Source organism: Apus apus, chromosome 2 (genome assembly GCF_020740795.1).
Source record: "Apus apus isolate bApuApu2 chromosome 2, bApuApu2.pri.cur, whole genome shotgun sequence".
Lineage (NCBI taxonomy): Eukaryota > Metazoa > Chordata > Aves > Apodiformes > Apodidae > Apus > Apus apus.
Window position 1 is genome coordinate 60,254,076 of NC_067283.1, and position 22,899 is coordinate 60,276,974.

At 38.9% G+C, this 22,899-nt stretch overlaps 1 protein-coding gene across 7 annotated transcripts in view; it reads right to left on the minus strand.

The window, feature by feature from the left end:
* Positions 1-22,899, minus strand: part of ATP9B (ATPase phospholipid transporting 9B (putative)) — a 163,833-nt gene that overhangs the window by 4,036 nt on the left and 136,898 nt on the right. For 6 of the 7 annotated variants that reach the window (XR_007888669.1, XR_007888668.1, XR_007888667.1 and 3 more), the window contains 13 exons: positions 21,436-21,597; positions 19,587-19,679; positions 18,370-18,453; positions 17,686-17,856; positions 13,589-13,687; positions 10,789-10,878; positions 10,182-10,326; positions 9,813-9,877; positions 9,208-9,363; positions 8,992-9,056; positions 7,951-8,059; positions 1,844-1,901; positions 958-1,161 (listed from right to left, as the gene is read on the minus strand). Coding sequence is in view for 4 of the 7 variants with exons in the window: in XM_051611124.1 (XP_051467084.1) it covers positions 958-1,161; positions 1,844-1,901; positions 7,951-8,059; positions 8,992-9,056; positions 9,208-9,363; positions 9,813-9,877; positions 10,182-10,326; positions 10,789-10,878; positions 13,589-13,687; positions 17,686-17,856; positions 18,370-18,453; positions 19,587-19,679; positions 21,436-21,597 (1,501 nt within the window). In the remaining 3 variants the exon portion in view is untranslated. The remainder of the gene's footprint in view (positions 1-957; positions 1,162-1,843; positions 1,902-7,950; positions 8,060-8,991; positions 9,057-9,207; positions 9,364-9,812; positions 9,878-10,181; positions 10,327-10,788; positions 10,879-13,588; positions 13,688-17,685; positions 17,857-18,369; positions 18,454-19,586; positions 19,680-21,435; positions 21,598-22,899) is intronic. The other variant, XM_051611125.1, reaches the window with a different exon arrangement.

Genomic DNA, 22,899 nt, shown 5'->3' on the forward strand with positions numbered 1-22,899 from the left:
AACATGCTACCTTAGTGTTGAACACCTGAGACAGGTGTTCACAGAGAGTGAAAGCAGAACTACAAGACTCCTAGAAACTACCATATAACATTTAATTCTGCTATGAGAAGTGACAACTGAGGAAGGGCAACTCCTTACTCATCAGCCTTTGGAAAATGAAAAGAGAAAGAGCTGGATTCTAGCTGGATATCTCTTTGTGAGGTATAGTCAAAATTGTTATATATATTTCTGTAAAAGTTACATTTGTAAAAACACACTGCAATAGCTGTTTTTACTGAAAGACAATTTGATATAAAAAGAAATATGTATTATTTTGATGACCAGATCCTTGATGGCTAAGAGCTGCAGTTAAAATGTGTTCCTTCATCTTGTGAGCTATAAACAATCAGAACCTTAAGACACAGTACAGCATACTGCAATTTAAAGCAGTATCCATATAAGCTTTATGTAATTATGAAACAATGATTCTTAGAAAGTATCTACATATACTGCCTTCTGCCTCACTCTGCAGCAATACTTCAGTGTTTTTAAACTTCTGGGTCAGATCTAGTGAGGTCCACTTGATCTGGCACACAAAGTAGTTTAACTCAGTGAAAAATACTGTTTTTTTAAAAATCATGTGTATTTCAACAGTGTATATCTCAAAGCTAATTTAAGGTATGCAGTTTGGACTGTCAAGATCAGATCAAGAACAGGAAAAGCATGCATGGTTTGAATAAAGTTTATCCTCTAGATTAACTAGATAGTAACAGAAATGAAGACTGTCAAACTCTAGGAGAAAAGGATAATATTTTAAAGCAACATTAATTAAGTCTAATTTCAACTCAGTAATATTCCTAATGGAGTAAGCTGTATTTCACAAAGTGTAGTATCACGTATTCTTAATTTTTAAAAAGAGGAAAAATATTAAAAATGTAAAGTAGAGTAGTTTGCTAAAATACTTTTGCTATTACTCACCAAAGTATTCATTTAGAAATGCAAGAGAGGCCACATAGCAGCCAAGACTGAGGAATTCAGCCACCACCATTAACCAGTGCCATGTTCGTATGGTCAGTGCAACCATCAAGAGCTCGGTCAGGATCAGAGCAGTGAAGGAAATGGCAACAACGTGTACAAACTCAGATTCAAAAAGCAGCAGGGCTCCATACATCAGAATCCCACCTAGAAAACGCACACAAAGTTAACAATACACCAAGCAATGAAATGTCATTGCACCAGTTTTTAGAGTGCACACTGAACATTTGATTAATGGCAAGTTTTCACTGGAGACAATTTCTTTTATAAGGTAACAACACTGATCTTTCTAAAAGAACAGATGTGGTACCTGCTGTACTTAGTGTATGTGAATAACACAACTAAAGTAAAGCTGTAAAGAAATAAAACTATTACAAAATTAAACACCTTTTGGTGCAATATATCTGATGAACTGTTAGTTAACCTCATTTTGTGAAGTGCTACAAATAAATGAGATATTGTTGAAAGTGTAATTACTTTTAACTGATTACATAATTCAGATTTCTTCCAACAGTGCTTCTGTCATTCCATGAAAGAAAGTAAATATGTGCAACGTGATAAGCACTCATTAAAATTTTTCTGGATTAGTATTTAATTAAAAACATGTCTTTTCTTAGGTGACATGCATCAATAAAAATACCAATCCATGCTGTGTTTTGAATAGGCCTGGCACACTACAGGAATATCGATTTACAAGATAAACAGAAAGCAATATATATAACTGCTGCTGAAATGTTAAGCTTTGGGAATTCAACCTGCAGCTGAAAAACAATATTGCTAATAGCAGACAAAAAATTCTCAGTTCAGTAAAATTAGCACTCTCTCCTACCTTGGTAAATACTGATTAAAACCCAGATGAGGAAGGTCTTAAATGACAAAGATCTTCCCTAAGGGAACAAGTGAGAGGATAGTTAAACACAACTTTTAAAAACAATAAAACTACTCAGATCATATATTTTTTAATAGTCCATCACCAGAGACACATTTCATAAGTAAAATAAGCAGTCTTAGAAGTGATGCAGGCTAAAAGGATTTTACTTGTTTTTATGATTCTTCATTGCAAACTCGTTTAGAAATCACAGTCTAATTTGGGGGCAGGACAGTTAAGGCCTTAAACAGTGAAGATAATTTACCATGCTCTGGCTGGTTTTCAGAGGAATCATTACAGTAAAACTAGTTAATTTTTTTAATTAAAATGTTTCTATGTCTGTTTTGTAATTAGTAGTCTTCAAGAAAAATGGCATTACGTACCAACTGACCTAAACCTTGAGCAAAACTGTAGTTATTAGTCCCTTTTAAATATTATATAAACTATCTGCATTCACAGAATAAACAAAGTTTTCAACAAGTTGCTATTACTAAATTAATTTTACATCTTCTTGTGATTGTGAATGCTATAGCTTGAAACTTATGCATTAATCAAAGAATAAATGCTTTATATGTGTATGTAATGCTTGCATTCTGTGAGGGTCCTGATTAAGTATGTTAGAATTGCAGAGTTGAAAGGCTATGCATTTAAAAGGATAAAACAACAAACAATGCAGCTCTTTCGGCACAAGTGGTCTCTGGAACAGGGAAGAATCAGCAATTTACCAAGCAATGTGTCTCACTGCTGTAGAAAGTGATGAATTAACCCTGCTACTTCAGTATAGGCTAAAACATTTTCTTGGATAGATGAAGTTCATGGCAAGGTGCTAAAGACACTTTCGTAGTTCTGCATATAGTCTAGAATGTTGGTGACAGACTGAACATATGGAAAAAATCCTCATAAAATCAACAAAGAAACATTACATTTTTACTCTTCTATGAGTGTCTATTCATCTTCCTTTGAATAGTGGACACTGCTTCCACCCTCAACCATGGCTCCCAGTTAGCAATATTTGTGAAATAAGAGTGAGCTTGAGTTTGGTTCACCTTTACGGAACTAGAAGGCTTAAGTCACTCCTGTGCCCCTCAGGAATGCTGCACAACAGACTGTCAATCGTTTTCAGGTGAAAGCAGAGAGCCCTCTTACTTGTATGTCCTTTCAAAGTTTCATAATCTTTTCCAGCTATAACTCTGTAGGAGCCACAGTGACAGTAATACTGACTCGATGTGTCCTTCAAGGTATGTGGCTGTACCTGTCTCTCTGAACCTTGCTAGTTTTCTCCTCTTCTTGTACTGAAGCAAGTGTATGTCAATGATTTGTGCCAATATAATTTATTCCTTCAAAAATCTGAAAAGGATTTTCATCACTAGCATATTGCCGAAGAGACAGCAAAAGCTAGGAAAACAGTTACTGTTCATGTCAACACACAGTTGAGTAACAATAGCTGAGTAGCACTGGCAGAGATTTGCATTTAGAATCCATAATTTGAAAAATGATATGCAGAAATATGTAGGCTTCATAGTGTCATGGCAGCAGGATCATAAATTGTTATAACAGACAATATTACCTGATAATAGTGAAGTCAAATGTAGCACATAAATAACTTTTTGTGCTACTCATTCATAATCATTCCCTGACCATCATCTGCCCCACACAACGAACTCAACTGTACTCTCCAGTTTCTCCATATTATCTTTAGGTTTTTTTCCCTTCTGAAGAGAATTATTTCATTTTTATTTATCTAATAATTACAGAGGTGCAACATAAGCTGGGAAAGCCAGTGACTCAGGAGCTTCAAAAACTGTCACTTAAGGCTAACAAAACCCCAGCTTGTTTCTACAGAATCATACAGAATCACAGAATCTTAGGTGTTGGAAGGGACCTTGAAAGATCATCTAGTCCAACCCCCCTGCCAGAGCAGGATCACCCAGAGCACATCACACAGGAACATGTCCAGGCAGGTTTTGAATGTCTCCAGCGAAGGAGACTCCACAACCTCTCTGGGCAGCCTGTTCCAGTGCCCTGTCACTCTCACAGGAAAGAAGTTCTTCCTGATATTCACATGGAACCTCCTATGCTCCAGTTTGCATCCATTGCCCCTTGTCCTATCACTGGACTTCAATGGGAAGAGCCTGGCTCCATCCTCCTGACACTTGCCCTTAAATTATTTATAAACATTGATGAGGTTGCCTCTCAGTCTCCTCCAAGCTAAAGAGACCCAGCTCCCTCAGCCTCTCCTCATCAGGGAGATGTTCCACTCCATCACCTTTGTGGCTCTGCACTGGACTCTTTCAAGCAGTTCCCTGTCCTTCTTGAACTGAGGGGCCCAGAACTGGACACAATATTCCAGATGCAGCCTCACCAAGGCAGAGTAGAGGGGGAGGAGAACCTCCCTTGACCTACTAACCACACACTTTCTAATACACCCCAGGATGCCATTGGCCTTCTTAGCCACAAGGGCACATTGCTGGCTCATGGTCATCCTGTCCACCAGGACCCCCAGGTCCCTTTCTCCTACACTGCCCTCCAGCAGGTCAGCCCCCAACCTGTACTGGTACATGGGGTTGTTCTTCCCCAGATGCAAGACTCTGCACTTGTCCTTGTATTTCATTAAATTTCTCCCTGCCCAACTCTCCAGCCTGTCCAGGTCTTGCTGAATGGCAGCACAGCCTTCTGGTGTGTCAGCCACTCCTCCCAGTTTAGTGTCATCAGCAAACGTGCTGAGGTTACACTCTGTTTCCTCATCCAGGTCGCTGATGAAAATATTGAATAGTGCTCGTCCCCAGTACTGACCCCTGAGGGACTCCACTGGTCACAGACCTCCAACTAGATTCTGCCCCATTGACTACAACTCTCTGACTTCTTCCTTTCAACCAGTTCACAATCCACCTCACTACCTGATCATCCAGACTCCACTTACTCAGTTTAGTTATGAGGATGCTGTGGCAGACAGTGTTAAATGCTTTACTGAAATCAAGATAAACCACATCTACTGCACTTCCATTATCTATCCACCTAGTTACTTCCTCATAGAAGGCTGTAAGGTTGGTCAAACATGACTTCCCCTTGGTAAATCCATGTTGACTGCTCTTAATGATGCCCTCATCTTAATATGCTTAGAGATTATACCAAGAGTAAGTTGTTCCATCACCTTTCCAGGGATGGAGGTGAGACTGACCAGTCTATAGTTACTCAGGTGCTCTTTCTTGCCCTTTCTGAAGACTGGAGTGACATTTGCTCTCCTCCAGTCCTCAGGCACTTCTCCTGTTCCCCACGACTTACCAAAGATGATGGAGAGTGGCCTAGCAATGACCTCCACCAGCTCCCTCAGCACCCACAGGTGTATTCCATCTGAACCCATCCATTCATGGATGCTCAGATTGCTTAACTGATCCTTAACCCCGTCCTCATCAACCAAGGCAAACTCCTCCTTTATCCTGACTTCCTCTGGGACCTCAAAAAACATTCTCCAGCAGTATAGAAAGAGACAAAGAAGGCATTCAGTAGCTCTGTCTTCTTTGTATCTTCTGTCACCAGGGCATCCACCTCATTCAACAGTGGGCCTATATTGCCTCTAGTGTTAGTTCTATCTGCAATGTATTTGAAGAAGCCCTTTCTACTGCCTTTAACCTCACTTGCAAGGTTTAATTCCAAGGAGGCCTTAGCTTTCCTAGTTGCCTCGCTACATCCTCTGACAACAGTCCTATACTCCTTCCAAGTGGCCAGCCCCTCCTTCCATGATCTATAGATTCTCTTTTTCTACTTGAGTTTGCCCAGCAGTTCCTTGCTTAACCATGCGGGTCTCCTGGCTCCCCTTCTTGATTTCCTACCCATTGGGATGCTGAGATCCTGAGCTTGGGAGAAGTGGTCCTTGAATGTTGACCAACTATCTTGAGCCCCTGTACCACCCAGTACCCTACCCCATGGGATTTCTCCTAACAATTGCTTGAAGAGGCCAAAGTTAGCCCTGCTGAAGTCCAGGGTAGTGATCCTGATTGGTATTCTGTTCCTCCCTGTTCTGGTTTGGTGGGGGTTTTGGTAGCAGGGGAAGGGCCATAGGAGTGGCTCTGGTAAGAAGCTGAGAAGCTCCCAGTGCTCCAAACCCAGCCAAGGAGCCATTAGAGAGACAAGAGATGCACCTCAGCGATTAACGTATGAAAGAACTGAGAGAAGACCTGAGCAGAGAAGCACTTAGGGAGAAGTGCTGTGCTGGAGGAGGAGACCTGTGCTGGTGGTTGGTGAGGAAGAAGGGGAAGAGGTGCCCGAGCAGAAGTTTCCCTGCAACCCATGGCGAGATGGCAGCTGTCCCCCTGCACTCATGGAGGAATGTGGTGGAACATGCCCTGAAGGCACCAGGAGGGTGAACTTGGCCAGTGGACTTGGATTTTGTGGCCAGAGGATTTGCTGCCAGTGGACTCTGATTGCGCAGCTGTGGAAGACCCCGGGGCCAGGGGAGGTGGCTGTTCCCAAAGCAGCCCCTGACTCTGTGGGAAGCCCAGGCTGGAGCAGCTCCAGACCTTGTGGGAAGGACTCATGAAGGAGAGGTTGGTGGAGGACTCTCTGCCATGGGAGGGACCCTGTGGGGAAGCAGGGCAGGACTGTGAGGAATCCTTCTTCCTGAGGAGGAAGGAGCAGCAGAACCACCAGCCTGTGAACTGACTCTAAACCCCATCCCCTGTCCCCCTGTGCCGCTGGGGGGAAGGAGGGAGAGAAACCGGAAACAAAGGGATTTGGGCCCGGGAAGAAGGGAGGGGTGGGGTAACATATGCAAGCCCTGCTCTGTGTGTGTCTGTGTCCTGGGTGTGTGTGATTAGTGTGAAGTTATTATTTTTTCCCCAAGTTGAGTCTGTTTTGCCCGGGATCTTAACTGGTGAAGAACCCTCCTTGTCCTTTGTCTTGACCCAGGAGCTCTGTCCTCCCCATCCCAGAGTGTGTGTGTGTGGGGGAGGTGAGTGAGTGGGCATGGGGCTGCTCCTTTGTTTTCGTGTTGGGCCCAAACCATGACATTAATGGTGAGCAAGGCAGAAGAGAGAGACAAAGAACAACAACACTCCTGCTCAGGGTCCTGCACTCCACCACCTCGTGATCAGTGCAGCCAAGGCTGCCTTTGACCCATCACCACTTCAACCAAACCCTCCTTGTTAGTGAGTACAAGATCCAGCAGCGCTCCTCTCCTAGTTGGTCTGTCCCCCATTTGCAACAAGAAGTTATCATCAGGTACATACAGGTATGCTTACAATTGCCTTTGACAGGTGTAAGACCTTGCTTCTTTGAGATTAAACATAGGCTGAAATCTCACAAAGAAACTGTAAAGATTCTGGAGAGGAGAAATAGAGAGTCAAGATCTCTAAGAGATGAGAAAAAATTGTCGCAGACTAACACATTTAATAGCTAATTTAGTACAATTAAATACAGAGGCTCTGAATTGGACCCTCTTCAACTAGTTTGCTTTTGAGATTCTGTCTTAGATATGGACTTTTCTAATAGACCATTTAAGATGGAGCAGAAGTAGTTTTCAAAAAACTTAGGGAAACAGAATTTTGAGGTTTGTTTCACTTTTGCAGGTAAAGAAATTATATGCTTTCACTGTCTGCAGGTATGTGCAAGCACACAGAAAGCAGTATCTACAGGTGTTTCAGTTAACAAGTATCAGTCATCTATATCTGTTATTTAAAGAAAATCAGCTTTTGGAGGTCAGTATAGCAGTTTTTGGGATTTAAGGAAAAGAACAACCTATTAATTAAAAAAGGAAAGTTAAAAATGGAAAAGTAAGCATAAACAATTCCAGATCAGAGGTGGTGGGACCAGTCTGAAAGCAACTTTTACATCAATGTACCTTCATGTTTGATTTATTTCAGTCCAACCATGGTGACTTTAAAAATGTATTAATAAATCTGAGTGGAACATTTGCTACCATGGATTATTTCCATAGTACAAAAGTCTGCGTTACATTAGCTGTGCATCTGTCTTGCATGGAATACCCTCAGAGAATTTTTGTTAGAATTCCCAGTTTTGCATACTGGAGATTTCAGCATTTGTTCGTAACTGAGCACTGAGGGCATTCATACCTTTGTGAGATCCTTATAAAGTTCTGGATACAGCAATGCCATTTCTGGCTTCACATCCTGATCCAATACTAGAGAGAAGACTGGAAACATAGTATATATGGTTGCATACCTAGGAGAAGGAAAAACACACACGATGACGCTTTTGTATGATATGATTTTAAAATGATCTACTGAGTTCTTTTTATTATTTTTATTCTTCTTTTTCTTATTTTCTTATTATTCTTTTTATGTAAGGGGAATTATACTTGTTCTTCCATGTAGTAATAAGGCAGCTTACCAATACAGCTTCTTACATGCAACCTGATCTCATGCTTTGCAGAGCTGCCAGTCATGAGAAGTTATAGATCTTTTATTAATTTAAAAATCAGTAAATAAATTTATTTCTTCTATATATATCACCCAAACTTATTGTCTGTTACCATACTCGCTTTACACTTCCACTTTGGACAACCAGTTCAAAGACCTGACATTGAAATTCATGCAGAGATGGCATGAAAACTGAAGAAAAACAAGCACTATATTCTGGATATCGTGGTATAGGTAGGTGGATAAACCACAGTCTTAACAGTTCTGTACGTGGCTTTGGATTTTGGTATGCCCATGCCAGATGCATACCACTGAATGTATTTTTCTAGAACCCAGCATACCTATTACTTACACTTTGGAGAGGGTTATTGCTTGCCTCTACACAGTCTGGCAGAAATCTGATTCTCACTGAGGCTTGTCTGGCAATCTGTGTAACAGCTGAAACTGGTCTGGGAGATTTCCTCTAGTCTTCACAGTCCACATGTGAAAAAGGTTATATAGTATCTTCTAAGGCTCTGCAGATCCCTCTCTTCAGAGACCTGACCATGAGGCTTCCTCCCTCATAGAGTGCATATGCAACCTAGTTTGGCTTTTCTTTGTAGACTCATTCCAGATTTTGGTCGTGTACCCATGAAAAATGTATGAAAAATATGGCAGACACCAACTACATGATGGGATTTAACAAGTTATTTTGCTATATTTATTACCAGATATTGTAACTTGGTTTTCACTTACCCTACCATTAGGAATCCTTGGTATAAGGGAACAGATGCAAAATAGAAGACTGATGAAAATACAGCCTACAAAAAGCAGATAATTATATATATTTAATATCATTCTATATACAAAACATTACAATACAGAAAAAAATAATACAGGTTCATTAAGATTTTGTGACATTTTAAAGACAGACAGTGTTTTTAACTATTCAGAAAACAAAGTTTTAAATACCTGCATAGTTGAAATAATAAGGCCTCGGTGCATGACAAATTGACCAAGTGCTGCTGATCTTTTGTAACTGTTTCGACCATGTACCATCAGCAGCCTACCTATGTGTTTAAACTGTGTGATAGAGAAATCAGCTGCTAGGGAAGCTTGTTTTCCCTCCTAGAACAAAACAAAAATATTTCAAATATGAAACCCAGTGTAAAATATGTGCTTCAAATTTCAGAATTCTAAGTGGTAATTTTAAGAGTCAAGTTTGCTCCTGCTTTGGAAATCAACCCTGCAAAAAGACACTAAGGATAATTTTTCGTTCATATTCTAAGACACAGTTGCTCTAACAGGCAAGTTTAATTGCCCATCCTGCTTTTTTCAAGTAAATGCTACACAGAAAAAACTGCAGTATTTTCTGCTTTTCTTGTTGATTTCTTTTTGGTATTAAAAAAGATAAAGCAGAGGACACAGAAGCAAAGAAAATATTTGTTCAAAGACCAAGCATTTTTATCATGTTACAGCATACTTCAACTAAAAATGATCAACTCGCTGTTGTTTAATAAAAAACCTTTGAATGCCATGTTACTATACTACTATGACAATGAAGCTGTTAACATTACCTTGCCTTCAATTCCAATTCCACAGTCTGCTGCTTGGATCATGCTGACATCATTTCCTCCATCACCTGGAAAATGTCACTGCAATATTCAGCTCTTCAGAAGTTTTACTCGCCTGACCTTACGGTATTTTAGAAACCTCTTATACACCTTTACATTCCTATAATTAATCTATGGATTGTGATTAATTACATCAGGGATCAATACTTTCCTGTGGAATAATTCCTCACAGAATTGCATTTTCTGCTACAGCTACACAACACCTGGCTGTTGATAAAGGTTTTGTTTCAACTGTTTCTCACTGGTGCCATCTACTGCTTCACTTTATTACTGATTTTAGCTACTGCAAAGGAAGATCATGCCAAAAGTTACCTATTGCACACGTGCGTTTTCCAGTGTGGTGCTGTAACAGTTTCACAATATGAGCTTTTTGGGTGGGAGAACATCGGCAGCACACTACAGCAGGACACTGACAAGCCAACTCTACAAATTCATGCTCATAATACTTCAAACAAACCTAAGAAAAAAAAAATACACTCACATTTACTTACTATTAAATACTACTACATGTAGTCTAACACAAAAATACAGCATAAAGAATCCTTTCATGAAGTTTTGCTGGCACAACATCCATCTGGGAGGAAAAAAGCCACATTTTCCTGACCGTGACCTTCCTATTTTAACTGACATTCTGTTTCATTTAGAGAGCCAACACTCTGGGTTCAAGGGAAGAGACAATACTAAAGCATGCTACATACAGATTCCATTCTGTTGCTATACAGGAGACCAGCAAACCAGTAACATTTGCCCATCCAAAATACACATTTTCTAATTAGCACTCAATGAAAAACAGTATCTCTAAGGAAAGTTAAAGTATGAGCAAATATTGGAAAAAAGCTTAAGAGCATGAAGACACTGATATTACTTTTTGAACACAATCAAACAGGTAAATGTAATTTGACAAAAACCAAGCTCTTACCTCAAGTGAGTCCCCAGATATCACCAAGGCACAGTCATGCTTCCTCCTAAAGGCATTTAGTTCTAAGTGAGCTTCTCCTCGAGTGGTAACCTTCAATAAAAACCACTCACTTAAAAGATTTTGTTATACTCTTAAAGAAAACCTGCCTAAAAAGATCAGGTCTTGAGAACTCATACCCAGAAGGCCTCGGTTCTTCAACAATGTTTTATCCCAGTGCAAGGCCAATACCCACGGGATGTGACTACAAGCCTTGAATCTAATGGAGTGAAAAAGTAATCCTCAAACAAAGAAAACCCATGTAGTCAGTTTGAATGGTTTCTCACCAAAGTAGGCCAGGGCTAACAAATTAAAGAATTAATGACATGAAAATAGGTTAAGATCAAGCTGACCCAAGCCTTCCTGTTTTGGGAGGACTAGAAAAAAAATAGACAACAAAATCAAGTAACCCCCAAAACTTTTATGTATTAACCAGTAAGATATGTTCTTAGAATAATGCAAACTATTCATATTAATACTTCCTTCAGTTTGGGTAAGGAGACAGATTTCAAAAAGCACATTAAAAAATGCTCACTAGTACTAATCCTTTTAGATCTTACATGAGTATAAAAAAGCAGGACCAAGTGACATAAAAGAATCATAGAATGGTAGGGGTTGGAAGGGACCTCTGAAGAACATCGAGTCCAACCCTCCTGCTGCAGCAGGAACACCTAAGGCAGATCACACAGGAACACATCCAGATGGGTCTTGAAAGTCTCCAGAAAAGGAGACTCCACAACCTCTCTGGGCAGCCTGTTCCAGTGCTCTGATACATAATATAAAAGAATTACATCATCGATTTTTTAATATACGTAATTATTGTTTTAGAAAGACCCAGCTGTGAAGGGCAAAAAATGGTCAAAAGTTGCTGAATGGACTTTGGAAGGTTTTGAGCAAGAACATAAAAAAATTAAATTAAATTACAACCAGATTTTGAGGTAGTTTTGGGGTTTTTTTTCTAATAAAAGATCTATGTATTTTAAAGCGATCATGCAAGACAAAGTTCCAAGCACAGAATAAAACACAAACTCTGATTACATTTCTAATTTTGGCTCTGCTAGCACTTTGATTAAATAACTTAAAAAATATATGACTCTTAATTATCCTGTATATGAAGTTTGTCTTTGGCCCACTACTTCCCAGAATAAGACAGTCCAAAGACCTTTTTCCCCTCTACTCCCCACAGTCTCCGTCTAACACACATATAATTTAAGTTACATTAAAAAGCACCTGGAAACAGAAAAAACCCATACATACGCCCCAGTTCAGAATTTTTTTCCTCCTTTCCCACAATTACACATGTAAAAAGAAAACTCCTTGTCTGGCAACTGTTAGGAACCTGGGATTGAATTGGCCCATTATAATCTTTTTGCATTACTGAGATTAAAAGATGACCGCACTTGGTGCACACTGATGAGCAGTAATTACCCTCTCTGTTCTACCTTTCAGCTAACAGAGGTGTTTTTTTAAAAAAATTGTAAATTACTCTAGAATATATGAGTTAAATGTATTACAAAATGAAGCAGCTGAGACTTCTACAAACAAAAAGGAAGAGCGTTAAAAACAAAATGCATTTTTTTGGGAAGACAAAGCACTGAGTAATTTTTTATTTATTAATTTATAATTAAAAAGGACATGTTAGAAGGCTTGGTATTTTCTTATATTCTTATATTAATCTTACATTAATTAATTTCTTTGAAACAAATACAGACACAGAAATAATTCTGTACAGATCCATTTTCTAACCAATTTAAAACTTTGCGTACTCAAAGTTAACACAGTTTTATGCTGATGCGTTATTACTAGTCGAGGTAATGAAAATAAAAATCTGACTCAAATAAATAGATTTTGTTCAAGAAGACTTAATTTGCAGTGTTATAACATGGAAAGGTCAACAAAAATTGATCTGAAGTTTTATCAGAAGCATTAATAATTTAATTGCAAATAGTAGTCTGCAGGGCCTAATTTGCCATTCTGACGCTTCAGAAGAAACTACATTTACATGTAAATTATATTCATATAATTATTTCTGTAGGTGCAAGTGGTTCATTTAGAACAAACAGAGACATATTACGTCTGATCACACAGCATCAATCAACGTCTGGAAAATCTATTTCTGTTCAGCTTCAGCAGAGTTGATGCTATGCAAATATAAGCAAAATGTATAGAGAAAGATACTCAGTTTACCTTTCCAATAATTATTTTAAATGGTGTGATAAAAAAACGCAAATACCTATCAAGATATTTAAAAAAATATATCAATTTTTCTCATACAGATTTGAACTATGTCTATACAGAAGATGTGGGCCTTACAGTTTAATTCAGGATTAATTTTACTGGAGTCTAAAGATTGATAAAAATGCAAGATCAAGCAAGAAGCACATTTAGGAAGCGTAAATTCCTGGACACTTTTCTTACTAGCTCAGCACCTCACATAGAACCCTCTCCATCATTATTCAGAGGTACCTTACTATGTCCACTGTGTAAATGAAGAGCGTAAAACATGCTGAACCTGGGTCACCCCAACATGGCTACAAACATTTCTGCAGCATATCAACAAATCTAGAAACAACTCCCCTGAAACAGAAGCAATGTTTTGTAATTCTGCATCCTTGAATGACAACCTACTCTCTTGACCATTATAGGACACTCAGTACAGTAAGCCATCAATTTTCAACAAGCAGCCAACTACTAATAAAAAAAAGGCAACATTGTAATTAGCTGTCCTTTGATGAACCAACAAAAAAGTTGGAACTATACTTACAGGTCTGAAAATGTGAATATCTTGAGTCCTAGACACTAAGTGAGAACTTTTTGCAATACAAGTTGCTGTCTCCAGTTTATCTCCTGTTAACATCCATATCTGCAAAATAATGTAAACATTTACTCCACTGGACATTAATGTATCTGTTCTCCAAATTTAATGACATCTCTCTCCAGCCTTATTCTGTTACCTTTTGGCATTAGATTAGCAGAGAAAATAAACCGATATGTGCATTTTTAACTAAAATAAATGAGCAGTTTTTACTGCAATAACACACAAGGCAGAACTGTGTACTTCAGGCAGCTCCATTCCCCTTCCGTTCTCACAAGGGCCAATGTCTCAATCCACATGAAGACAAGGTGAAACTCTGGGGAAAACCACTAGCATAGCTGAACAGCAGGGAAAGCATAAAAGCCTCTCCCTGAGGCCCTGATACTACCATGGTCAAGAGACTGACAATGCGGACACCTACAAGAGAGAGAATACTTGTCAGCAAAACGATGCACTACGAGTCTGCGACCCTAGTGAGAATCTATCTGAAAGCAGCAGCCAAGCAATGAGGCAAAGTATCCTGGAGGAAAAGCTGTAGTCCCAACACTCCAAAGAGACCCTGCCTGCTGACTGTGCAGAAGATGAAGGCATTCAACCTTAAGAAATAAGGTTGAAGATCCATCTGTTCTTAAAAGTGAGACAGCTCTCACTCCCTCAGCCCCTTAACACCAAGAAAGTTGAAGGACATCTGGACGAAACACCATTATCCCTAGACGAAACGGAGCAGACCACACAGAAAGAATGACTTAAGCTGCAGGAGTTATTACTGGATAGTTACACTAAGCTAACAGTTGCAATCTTATTGAAACAGTAAGTCTCTGTCTTCTCTTTTCCTATACACCTCAAGTAAGATCCTTTTCACTAGCGTCCATGTGTGGGTCAATGCCTGGACACAAAACTCAAGTTTTCTCATCAGCAACTGGGTAATCTATAATTTTATTACCTATCTACAGCTGTGTTTTTAGCCTACTATAATGTCGGTTGTAATTAAAGTCAGAACATTTTTAATGCTCTGAAATCCTAGAACTGATCAATAAAAAAACCAAACCAGGAACAACAAAATCCCCTAAAAATTCTAAATATTCTATACCCATTTGTAGCAAGATATACCTAACAGTCAGAAGTGACCAGACATAGGAGAAATACCAAGAGTAAATGAAAAAATAGTATACACAAAATACTAATATATAAGTACTTTGCTCTACTCATACCATACTGAACTAAAACTTGATGTAATCATAAAGCTTTAATCCATATATACATTTTTTTCTAATTGTGCACATGACTGCATTACCAGCTAATTCACCTGAAAGCCTTTGGGGAACAGGAATTAATTAAAAACAGAATATAAAAATAGCAGACATGGAAAGTGGTCTCTGGAGATTATCTAGTCCAACTCCCCAGTGCAAAGCAGGATCAACTACAGCAGGCTGTTCAGGACCATGTCAAGAAAGTTTTGAACATCTCTAAGGAGGGAGACTTGATGAACTCTCTGTGAGACCTGCTCAAGATTTTGAACACACATTAAAAATATTTCTTGTAGTCAAGTGCAGCTTCCTTTATTTCAGTTTGCATCCATTACATCTTGGGCTTTCACTGCGCATCACTGAAAAAAAGCCTGGCTCTGTCCTCTTTGGACAGTCCCTTCAGGTATTCATAAACAGTAATAAGATCCTCCTGAGCCTGCTGAACTTCACCCTCTCATAACTCCTTTTGGGCAGCCAAAGCTGTCCCCTCAAACTAACTTTCACATCCCTAACCAATTCATAGAATCATAGAGTATCAGAATGGTTAAGGTTGGAAGGTTCCAACCTCCCTGCAATGAGCAGGGACACCTCACACTAGACCAGGCTGCACAAAGCCTCATCCAACGTGGTCTTAAACACCTCCAAGGAGGGGGGCTTCCACAACCTCCCTAGGCACCTTATTACCCTCATGGTGAAGAATTTCTTCCTGATGTCTAACCTAAATCTCCCCTCTTTCAGTTTAAAACCATCACCCCTTGTCCTATCACTGCCCTCTCTGGTGAAAAGCTCCTCTTCAGGTACTGGAAGGCTGCTATCAGGTCTCCCCTGAGCCTTCTCTTCTCCAGGCTGAACAGACCTAACCCTCTCAGCCTGTCTTCATAGCAGAGGTGCTCCAGCCCTTTGATCATCTTCGTGGCACTTCTCTGGACCCTCTCCAACAGCTCCATGTCTTTCCTGTGATGAAGGCTCCAGAGTTGTATACAGTATTCCAGGTGGGGTCTCACCAGAGCAGAGCAGAGGGGCAGAATCACCTCCCTGGCCCTGCTGGCCACACTTCTTTTGATGCAGCCCAGGATGCAATTGGCTCTCCGGGCTGCGAGTGCACACTGGCGGCTCATGTTGAGCTCCTCATCAACTACCACTCCCGAGTCATTTTCCTCGGGACTGTTCTCTAGCCCTTCTCCCCTCAGCCTGCATTTGTGCCTGCAGTTTGTGACCAGGACGTTATGTGGAACAGTGTCAAATACCTTGCACAAATCCAGGTAGATTACATCAGTTGCTCTGCCATCATCCACTTTCTCTGTTGCACCACTGTAGAAGGCCACCAGATGGGTCAGGCATGACTTGCCCTTAGTGAAGCCACGTTGGCTGTCACCAATCACCTCCTTATTTTCCATGTGCCTTAGCAGATTTTCCAGGAGGATCTGTTCCATGATCTTGCTGGGCACAGAGGTGAGACTGACTGGCCTTTAGTTCCCAAGGAACTAAAACTAAAAAGGGCTTCCTTTTTCTCCCTTTTAAAAATAGGGCCTATGTTCCCTTTTTCCCAATCAGCGGGAACCTCACTAGACCACCATGACCACCCAAATATGATGGAAAGAGGTTCAGCAACTGCATTCACCAGCTCCCTCGGGACCCATGGATGGACCACATCAGGTCCCATAGACTTGGGAGACCTGCTCCAGGCTTTTTTCTCCTTGTTTGTTAGTATGAGATCTAATGGAGCATCTCTCATTGTTGACTCCTCAACCATCCATGTAAAGAAATTATCAACATTGCACTACAAAGTTCTCCTGGTTTACTTGTGCCCTCCTTCATTGCCCTTCCAGCAGATACTGGAGTAGTGAAAGTCCAGCACAAGGGTCAGCATGTGCAAGTGTGAGGCTTCTTCCAGTTGTCTGAAGATGGCCTCTTCTACTTCTTGATCAGGTAGTCTGCAGCAGACACCACAACGTTGTCCACGTTGGTCTGCTCACTAATTCTAACACATAATTTCTTAGCTGGCTCATCATTTGTCCCAAGGCAGTGCTCCATGCATTCCCATGCCTCTCTCATGTAGATAGATTTCCTGTGCTTGCTGCAAAGCAAAAAACTTGCTCTCCTCAGGTTAACAAAACCATTGTAATCTGATTCAGTTTAACCAAAGCAAAGTCAAGACACCTTTCTGTGCAGATTTTGATACTCTGCTTCAAGCAAAATGTATAAAATCTTGCCCACTCTCCTCAGATAATGCTTATCTTCACTTCAAACTCTCAAATAAATGCATTACTTTAAAAAGTGTAATTGACAGCTGTCTAGCACAGCCTGCTTATGAAAAAACACTGCACTAACTCTCATGCAAAGCTTTTGACACTGTCCCTTTAACATGACTTGAACAAAGTCCAAGGGCAGTTCTGAATTCTAGTTCAAACAATCCACCTTGGGATCTCTGCTGAGACTTCTTGTGAGTGTCAATCCTCAAAACATTATTATCATAGCAATCTTGTGCCAAACTCATTTAGTGTCAGCTAGGAGAGTTTAACTGCAGACAGTCAAGAGGTTAAGTGACTGGGAGTCACATATGTTTATCCACTGGTAGTTTTCCTACAGAACTAGGCTTAAAATCAATGCAACCTGTGAGGAACAAGGGAACTTGGCACACAGTCTTGTTTGTTTCTGCTAGCCCATGCCCAGAGTGTGCTTAGGACATGGCATATTTCTTCCTTTGAATGAACCTGAATATAGACAAATATAATTAATGTCTTCTTAAAAGAAGTTAATAAATGATAACCTGTTATGTCAGTAGTATGTGTTTAGTACCTTTATTCCAGCATTTCTTAGCATCTCTAGAGTTGGTCTAACATCTGCTTGCAGCTGATCTTCTACTCCAGTGAGACACAGCAATTCCATTTCTCGCTCCAAACTCTCTACAACAGCAGCAACCTTCAGGTTTCTATCATGTATGCTTAACTTTGCTTGGTTATATCGACTCTGTTTGCACAAACACAAAACCACTTAGGAGTTTGTTATGATTCATAAAGTATACAATCAGCCTGTCAATCAGTTATACTATATATTCATTAGGCTATATATTTGTCTTTAAATATTACCAATAAGAACAAGATTAAAAGAGCAAATTTCTCCTTATACCCTATGTTATACATGTTTTTTTCTGACAAATCAAGAGAATGCCTTCAGAAGAACCATTAAGAATTAAGCATCACAGCATCTAAGCAGGTCATGCTGAAGCTACAGAATTAGCATTAAACTAGCTTCTGGGAAAACACTGTCCAGTCACATAATAAAGCAAAACAGTAGCCTATGTACAACGGCAGAACCATCACTAACAAATTACAAAATCTCTAATAGATTGTGTGCCATACCTCAACTAGTAATGTTTTAAACATGAAACATCTTTTTTTGCCACTTCAATATAGCAAAAAAGAGGAATGTTCCCCTAGAAGTAAATGCAGTGAAGCACAAGATCCCTCTGTCTCTTCATACCTCAAAATCTTGATACTGCTCTTCAGTCAGTGATTTTTTGGCAACAACCAGTGTACGCAGTCCTTCTCGTGCCATATTACCACACTGAATGGACCAAATCACAGAACAATCATGCAAATATTCAGCTATATGTACATGTTTTATAACTGTGCCATAACATTTGATATTTCTTTAAACTCTTAGATTCTTTTTTTTTTTTGAGAAGCCACAAACAGAATAAAAAGCAATTATACTTCAAGTTCCCCAAATGAAGTAGTATGCTATTGGTGAACCAATTAGATTTCCTCTCCTAGCTTAAATAAAATCTCTTTTAGGTTGAATCTTTCAAATAAATTAAAACTACTTTACAGGCATGTAACAGAGCTACATTTGCTTTTTCAGAAAAATATCTACACATTAAAAATAGCCATGGAATAGCATGTCTTAATGAAAAACAAGGCTGTCCAGTGCAAAACACTTATTGATTTGACCTCATAAAGCTAAATAAATTAAACAAGTATTTTACAATTAATTGTGCATCATTATCACCAAAAGTAATTTTTATGACATTTTGCTAGGTCTTGAGGGAGTTTAATTTATTCATGTCCCTGAATAAATCAAACTGCCCTGCAGCAGATATTGATTCATATTGCCAATACCATTATGAACATACATGGTGTAATCATTGTATTAACATATTGTCTGTATGTAGGGTCAAAATTAGATGATTGCTGGTACCTACTGGAGCTGCACAGTGAAAACATATGAACCAGTTCTGAAACTCAGTCACTACCTGTTTTATATTAAGTTTAATAAAAATAGCATAAAACTATTTCAATTGGGCTGCAAGCCCTTATCAAACTTCATAATCATATATCACTGTGGAATTTTATAAAAAAGGGCATTTCAGAACAAACAGGTCTATAGCAGAAAACTTCCCAGAAGAAAATAGGTTTTGTGTAAAAGGTCAGTCAATGTAACACAAATTTCCTTGTTTTAAGTAGGAACATGGTCTGCCATGACTACCAGCTTCACATTTCCTGTGGGTTATTCAAGAACTGGAAATAATTCTAACCTCTTTAAACCCATTCAGGATATAGGTAACTAAACTTCAAAACTCATTACTGCATTGGGTCAGGTTCTCTTTTAAACCTATTCCAGTAATAGCCTATATTTTTATTTAAAATTGTTATTTTTATAACATTTTAATCTTTATAAATTTTGATTTTGTTTCTTACCTCTTCTTCTAACCAATCATTGTACTGTACAATAGTAGACATGGCAACATCTGCACCCTTCATGTAAAATGTAATTTCTCCTGAAGATTCATCCTAAAATTTTACAAAAGAAATAGAGGGGTGGGGAGAAAAAACACCTGTTTATGCAGTTGAAACATTTGCCTGCCAATAAACTGACACTGGATAAGTCAATAGATTATCATTTATAAAAGATGAAGCACCTGGCTGAGAGGTGGATAAGTGACATTTGATTCCCTCGAGATGCACATTCCCTACTTTCTTGTATATGATAATTAGTTCTAAAGTCAATGTGAGTAGCAGATTCTCAGCCTCCCTAAACTGCCAGTATAAATTTGAAAATCTCACTACTATGCCTCCTCTAACTACTATTTTTTCTTTGGTGGCGTGTACTACCTAACCCACAACATAAAGTTTGCTCTGTATTTTTAAAATACTAAGTAATAATAATAAAAAATTCTAAATAACTTAGTGTAAATCTTTGTTACAGACATTTTAATGATGAAACATTTATTGCATATTCAGGGAATTAACATACAGGAAAATATAATCCAAATCAGGACTTTGTAAGGTACGGTCTGTTGCAGAAGGAATGAATTAGTCTGATACGCAGCTTCTTAGAATGTATCTGACAATGTCACTGTGAAACAGGCTCTTAGTGCCACCCTCACCTAATGAAATACAGACTTGCTAAAATCTCTCCTTCAGCACACACATATTCAGAGAATCCCAGAATGGTTTGCGTTGGAAGAGACCTTAAAGATCATCTAGATCCAATGCCCTTGCAAGGGCAGGGACTCTAGATGAGGTTGCTCAGGGTCACATCCAACCTGGTCTTGAACACTTCCAGGGAAGGGGCATCCACCACCTTGCTGGGCAACCTCTTCCAGTGTCTCACCACCCTCACACTAAAGAATTTCTTTCTAATGGCTAACCTAAATCTCCCCTCTTCCAGTTTAAAGCCATTCCCCCTTGTCCCTATCACTACAAATCCTTGTAAACAGTCCCTCCCCAGCTTCCTGCAGGCCCCCGTCAGGTACTGGAAGGTATGAGGTCTCTCCAGAGCTTTCTGTTCTCCAGGCTGAACAACCCCTACTCTCTCAGCCTGTTTACATAGGAGAGGTGCTCCAGCCCTCTGATCATCTTTGTGACCCTCCTCTAGACTTGGTCCAGGAGCTCTATGTCCTTCATGTGCTGAGGGTTCCAGAACTGGACACAGTACTCCAGGTGTACTACAGCCATGTAGAAGGCCAGAACCACCTCACTTAACCTGCTGGCCACGCTTCTTTTGATGCAGCCCAGGGCCATTTTGCCTGAAGTATCCTTGCTTAAGGCTGATGGTGTGCTTGGCTTGTCATCATGGGCAAATAAAAAAGGATGTCAGTTCAGATATCAATACTGGGTCTGGAAAAGCAGCAGTACTAGTAGTACTGAAAGATACTGAAACAACTACTGTAAGAAATTTCAGCCATTAATGTATCCCTTGAAAAGGCAACATATTTTGTATGAAAGGAACAAATGGAAAATTAAAACCAAAGGCTTAAAGGCAATGTGTACTATCGGAGGCTAAATATGAAGTAGTGAATTTAGCACATTCCCATGTAAGAGAAGAGTCTGTCCATTACAAAGCTCCCTGCAACATCAGGTTAGCCTGATTTTTCTACAATTGCTTGCCTAGTATTTCATGTGTATCTATGTCATTGAACCTTTCAGTTTGAAAATTTTGTGAAATGCATTCCCTGAAAGATCAAGTTTCTATTGATTAAAAAATAAAAATCAGTAAAAAAAAAAAAAATTGATAAATAAAACCCAAGAACACTCTCAAAATTACCCTAACTATGATCCCCATGCGCTTGCTCTCAGAAGTGAAGGGAAAGATCTGCAGAATATAGTACGTCAGGATGTGTCCACCAGGGGTCTTCAGCTGCATGGAGGTCAAATCCCTGTTAACCAGAGTGAGACCAACACTCTCAGTCCACTGCACCAGAGCTACCTAAAGACAGAAAAGAAGGAAAGAAGAGACAAGTGTGAAAGGTCTATTATATTTGACATAGGTTAAGCTAAAGCAAAACAACTGTTGCCAGGGTAAAATTCTAAACTCTTCCAAGAGTCTAAGGAAAAAAAGAAGTGACAGCAGCAGACTGAGTACAAAATCTTAATACAGCAAACAAGTATTTTCCTTCAGAAAGCTTACAAAAATTCTTATGAAGAACACAAAAACTTAAATAACTCATTTGCAGGAATAAGTTAAAGTAAGATATATTGTTCAGAAATAACAGTTCTAATAATAAAACCCAAAAAATATGTTAAATGATACTTACAGGACATCCAGTGGACATTATGCAAAACCAGAATATAATTTCTGGGTGTTTTTTTTTTTGTTTGTTTGTTTGTTTTTTTGCATTGCTATGCAAGTAAAAGATTTCAGAATTATTTTCATAGAAAACATTTTATGAGATCTACATTTACATGCAAGCTGAGTCTGCAATATGTACTAAACAGATTAGCAAAGGATCTTGTTTTTAGCTTGCTTTGTTCATTTGCATAATTTTCTTACTTTTTTTCAGCAATAACATAATTGACTTCTTACTGTATCAAATGTGATGCAAACTAAGCTTACAGCACTGCATCCCACAAACACACTTGTGAAAGTCCTTTTGACCAACCCAGAAATACTACATTATACAATCATCACTATTCATTACTACGACTCGTCATCTTAAATATATGCATTAGAGATAAACTGTTTTAAACAAATTTTGCTGCTCTAAAGCGCATGACACCTAGATTCTACTTTCTTCTATTTTATGCCTTAGATGATACACTAGATATTTTCTGTCACAATCACTGTGCGGTTTATTCCTCCTAAAAATTAATACGTCGGGAAAGCTGCTTTACTGTTAATTATGTAAAAGTCATATTCCTTAGCTGAATAGGAAGTTTCTGATTAAAAAAATTATAAATATCCTTCTCAATTCTATTTAAATTTTTCCAATCATTATTCCTAATCATTACTGCAAACCAGATTTTTAAATTACTAGAATGGTAATTATAATGAAATTAACATGATTTTTATGGAACTTGCCTCTGCTATTAATCTCAGGTAATATGAAATAAATAAAAATCAAACAGACTGATAAAAAGAAACACAAGTACTAAAATCCCTAGATAAGTTCTACAGACATGATGACTAATACTAAGAATTTCACCCAAAGCAAGTAGATCACCATAGCTTCTATGAAAAATTAAAATTGGAAAAACAAATTATGTGAGCCTATAAGAAACCATCTGTGGA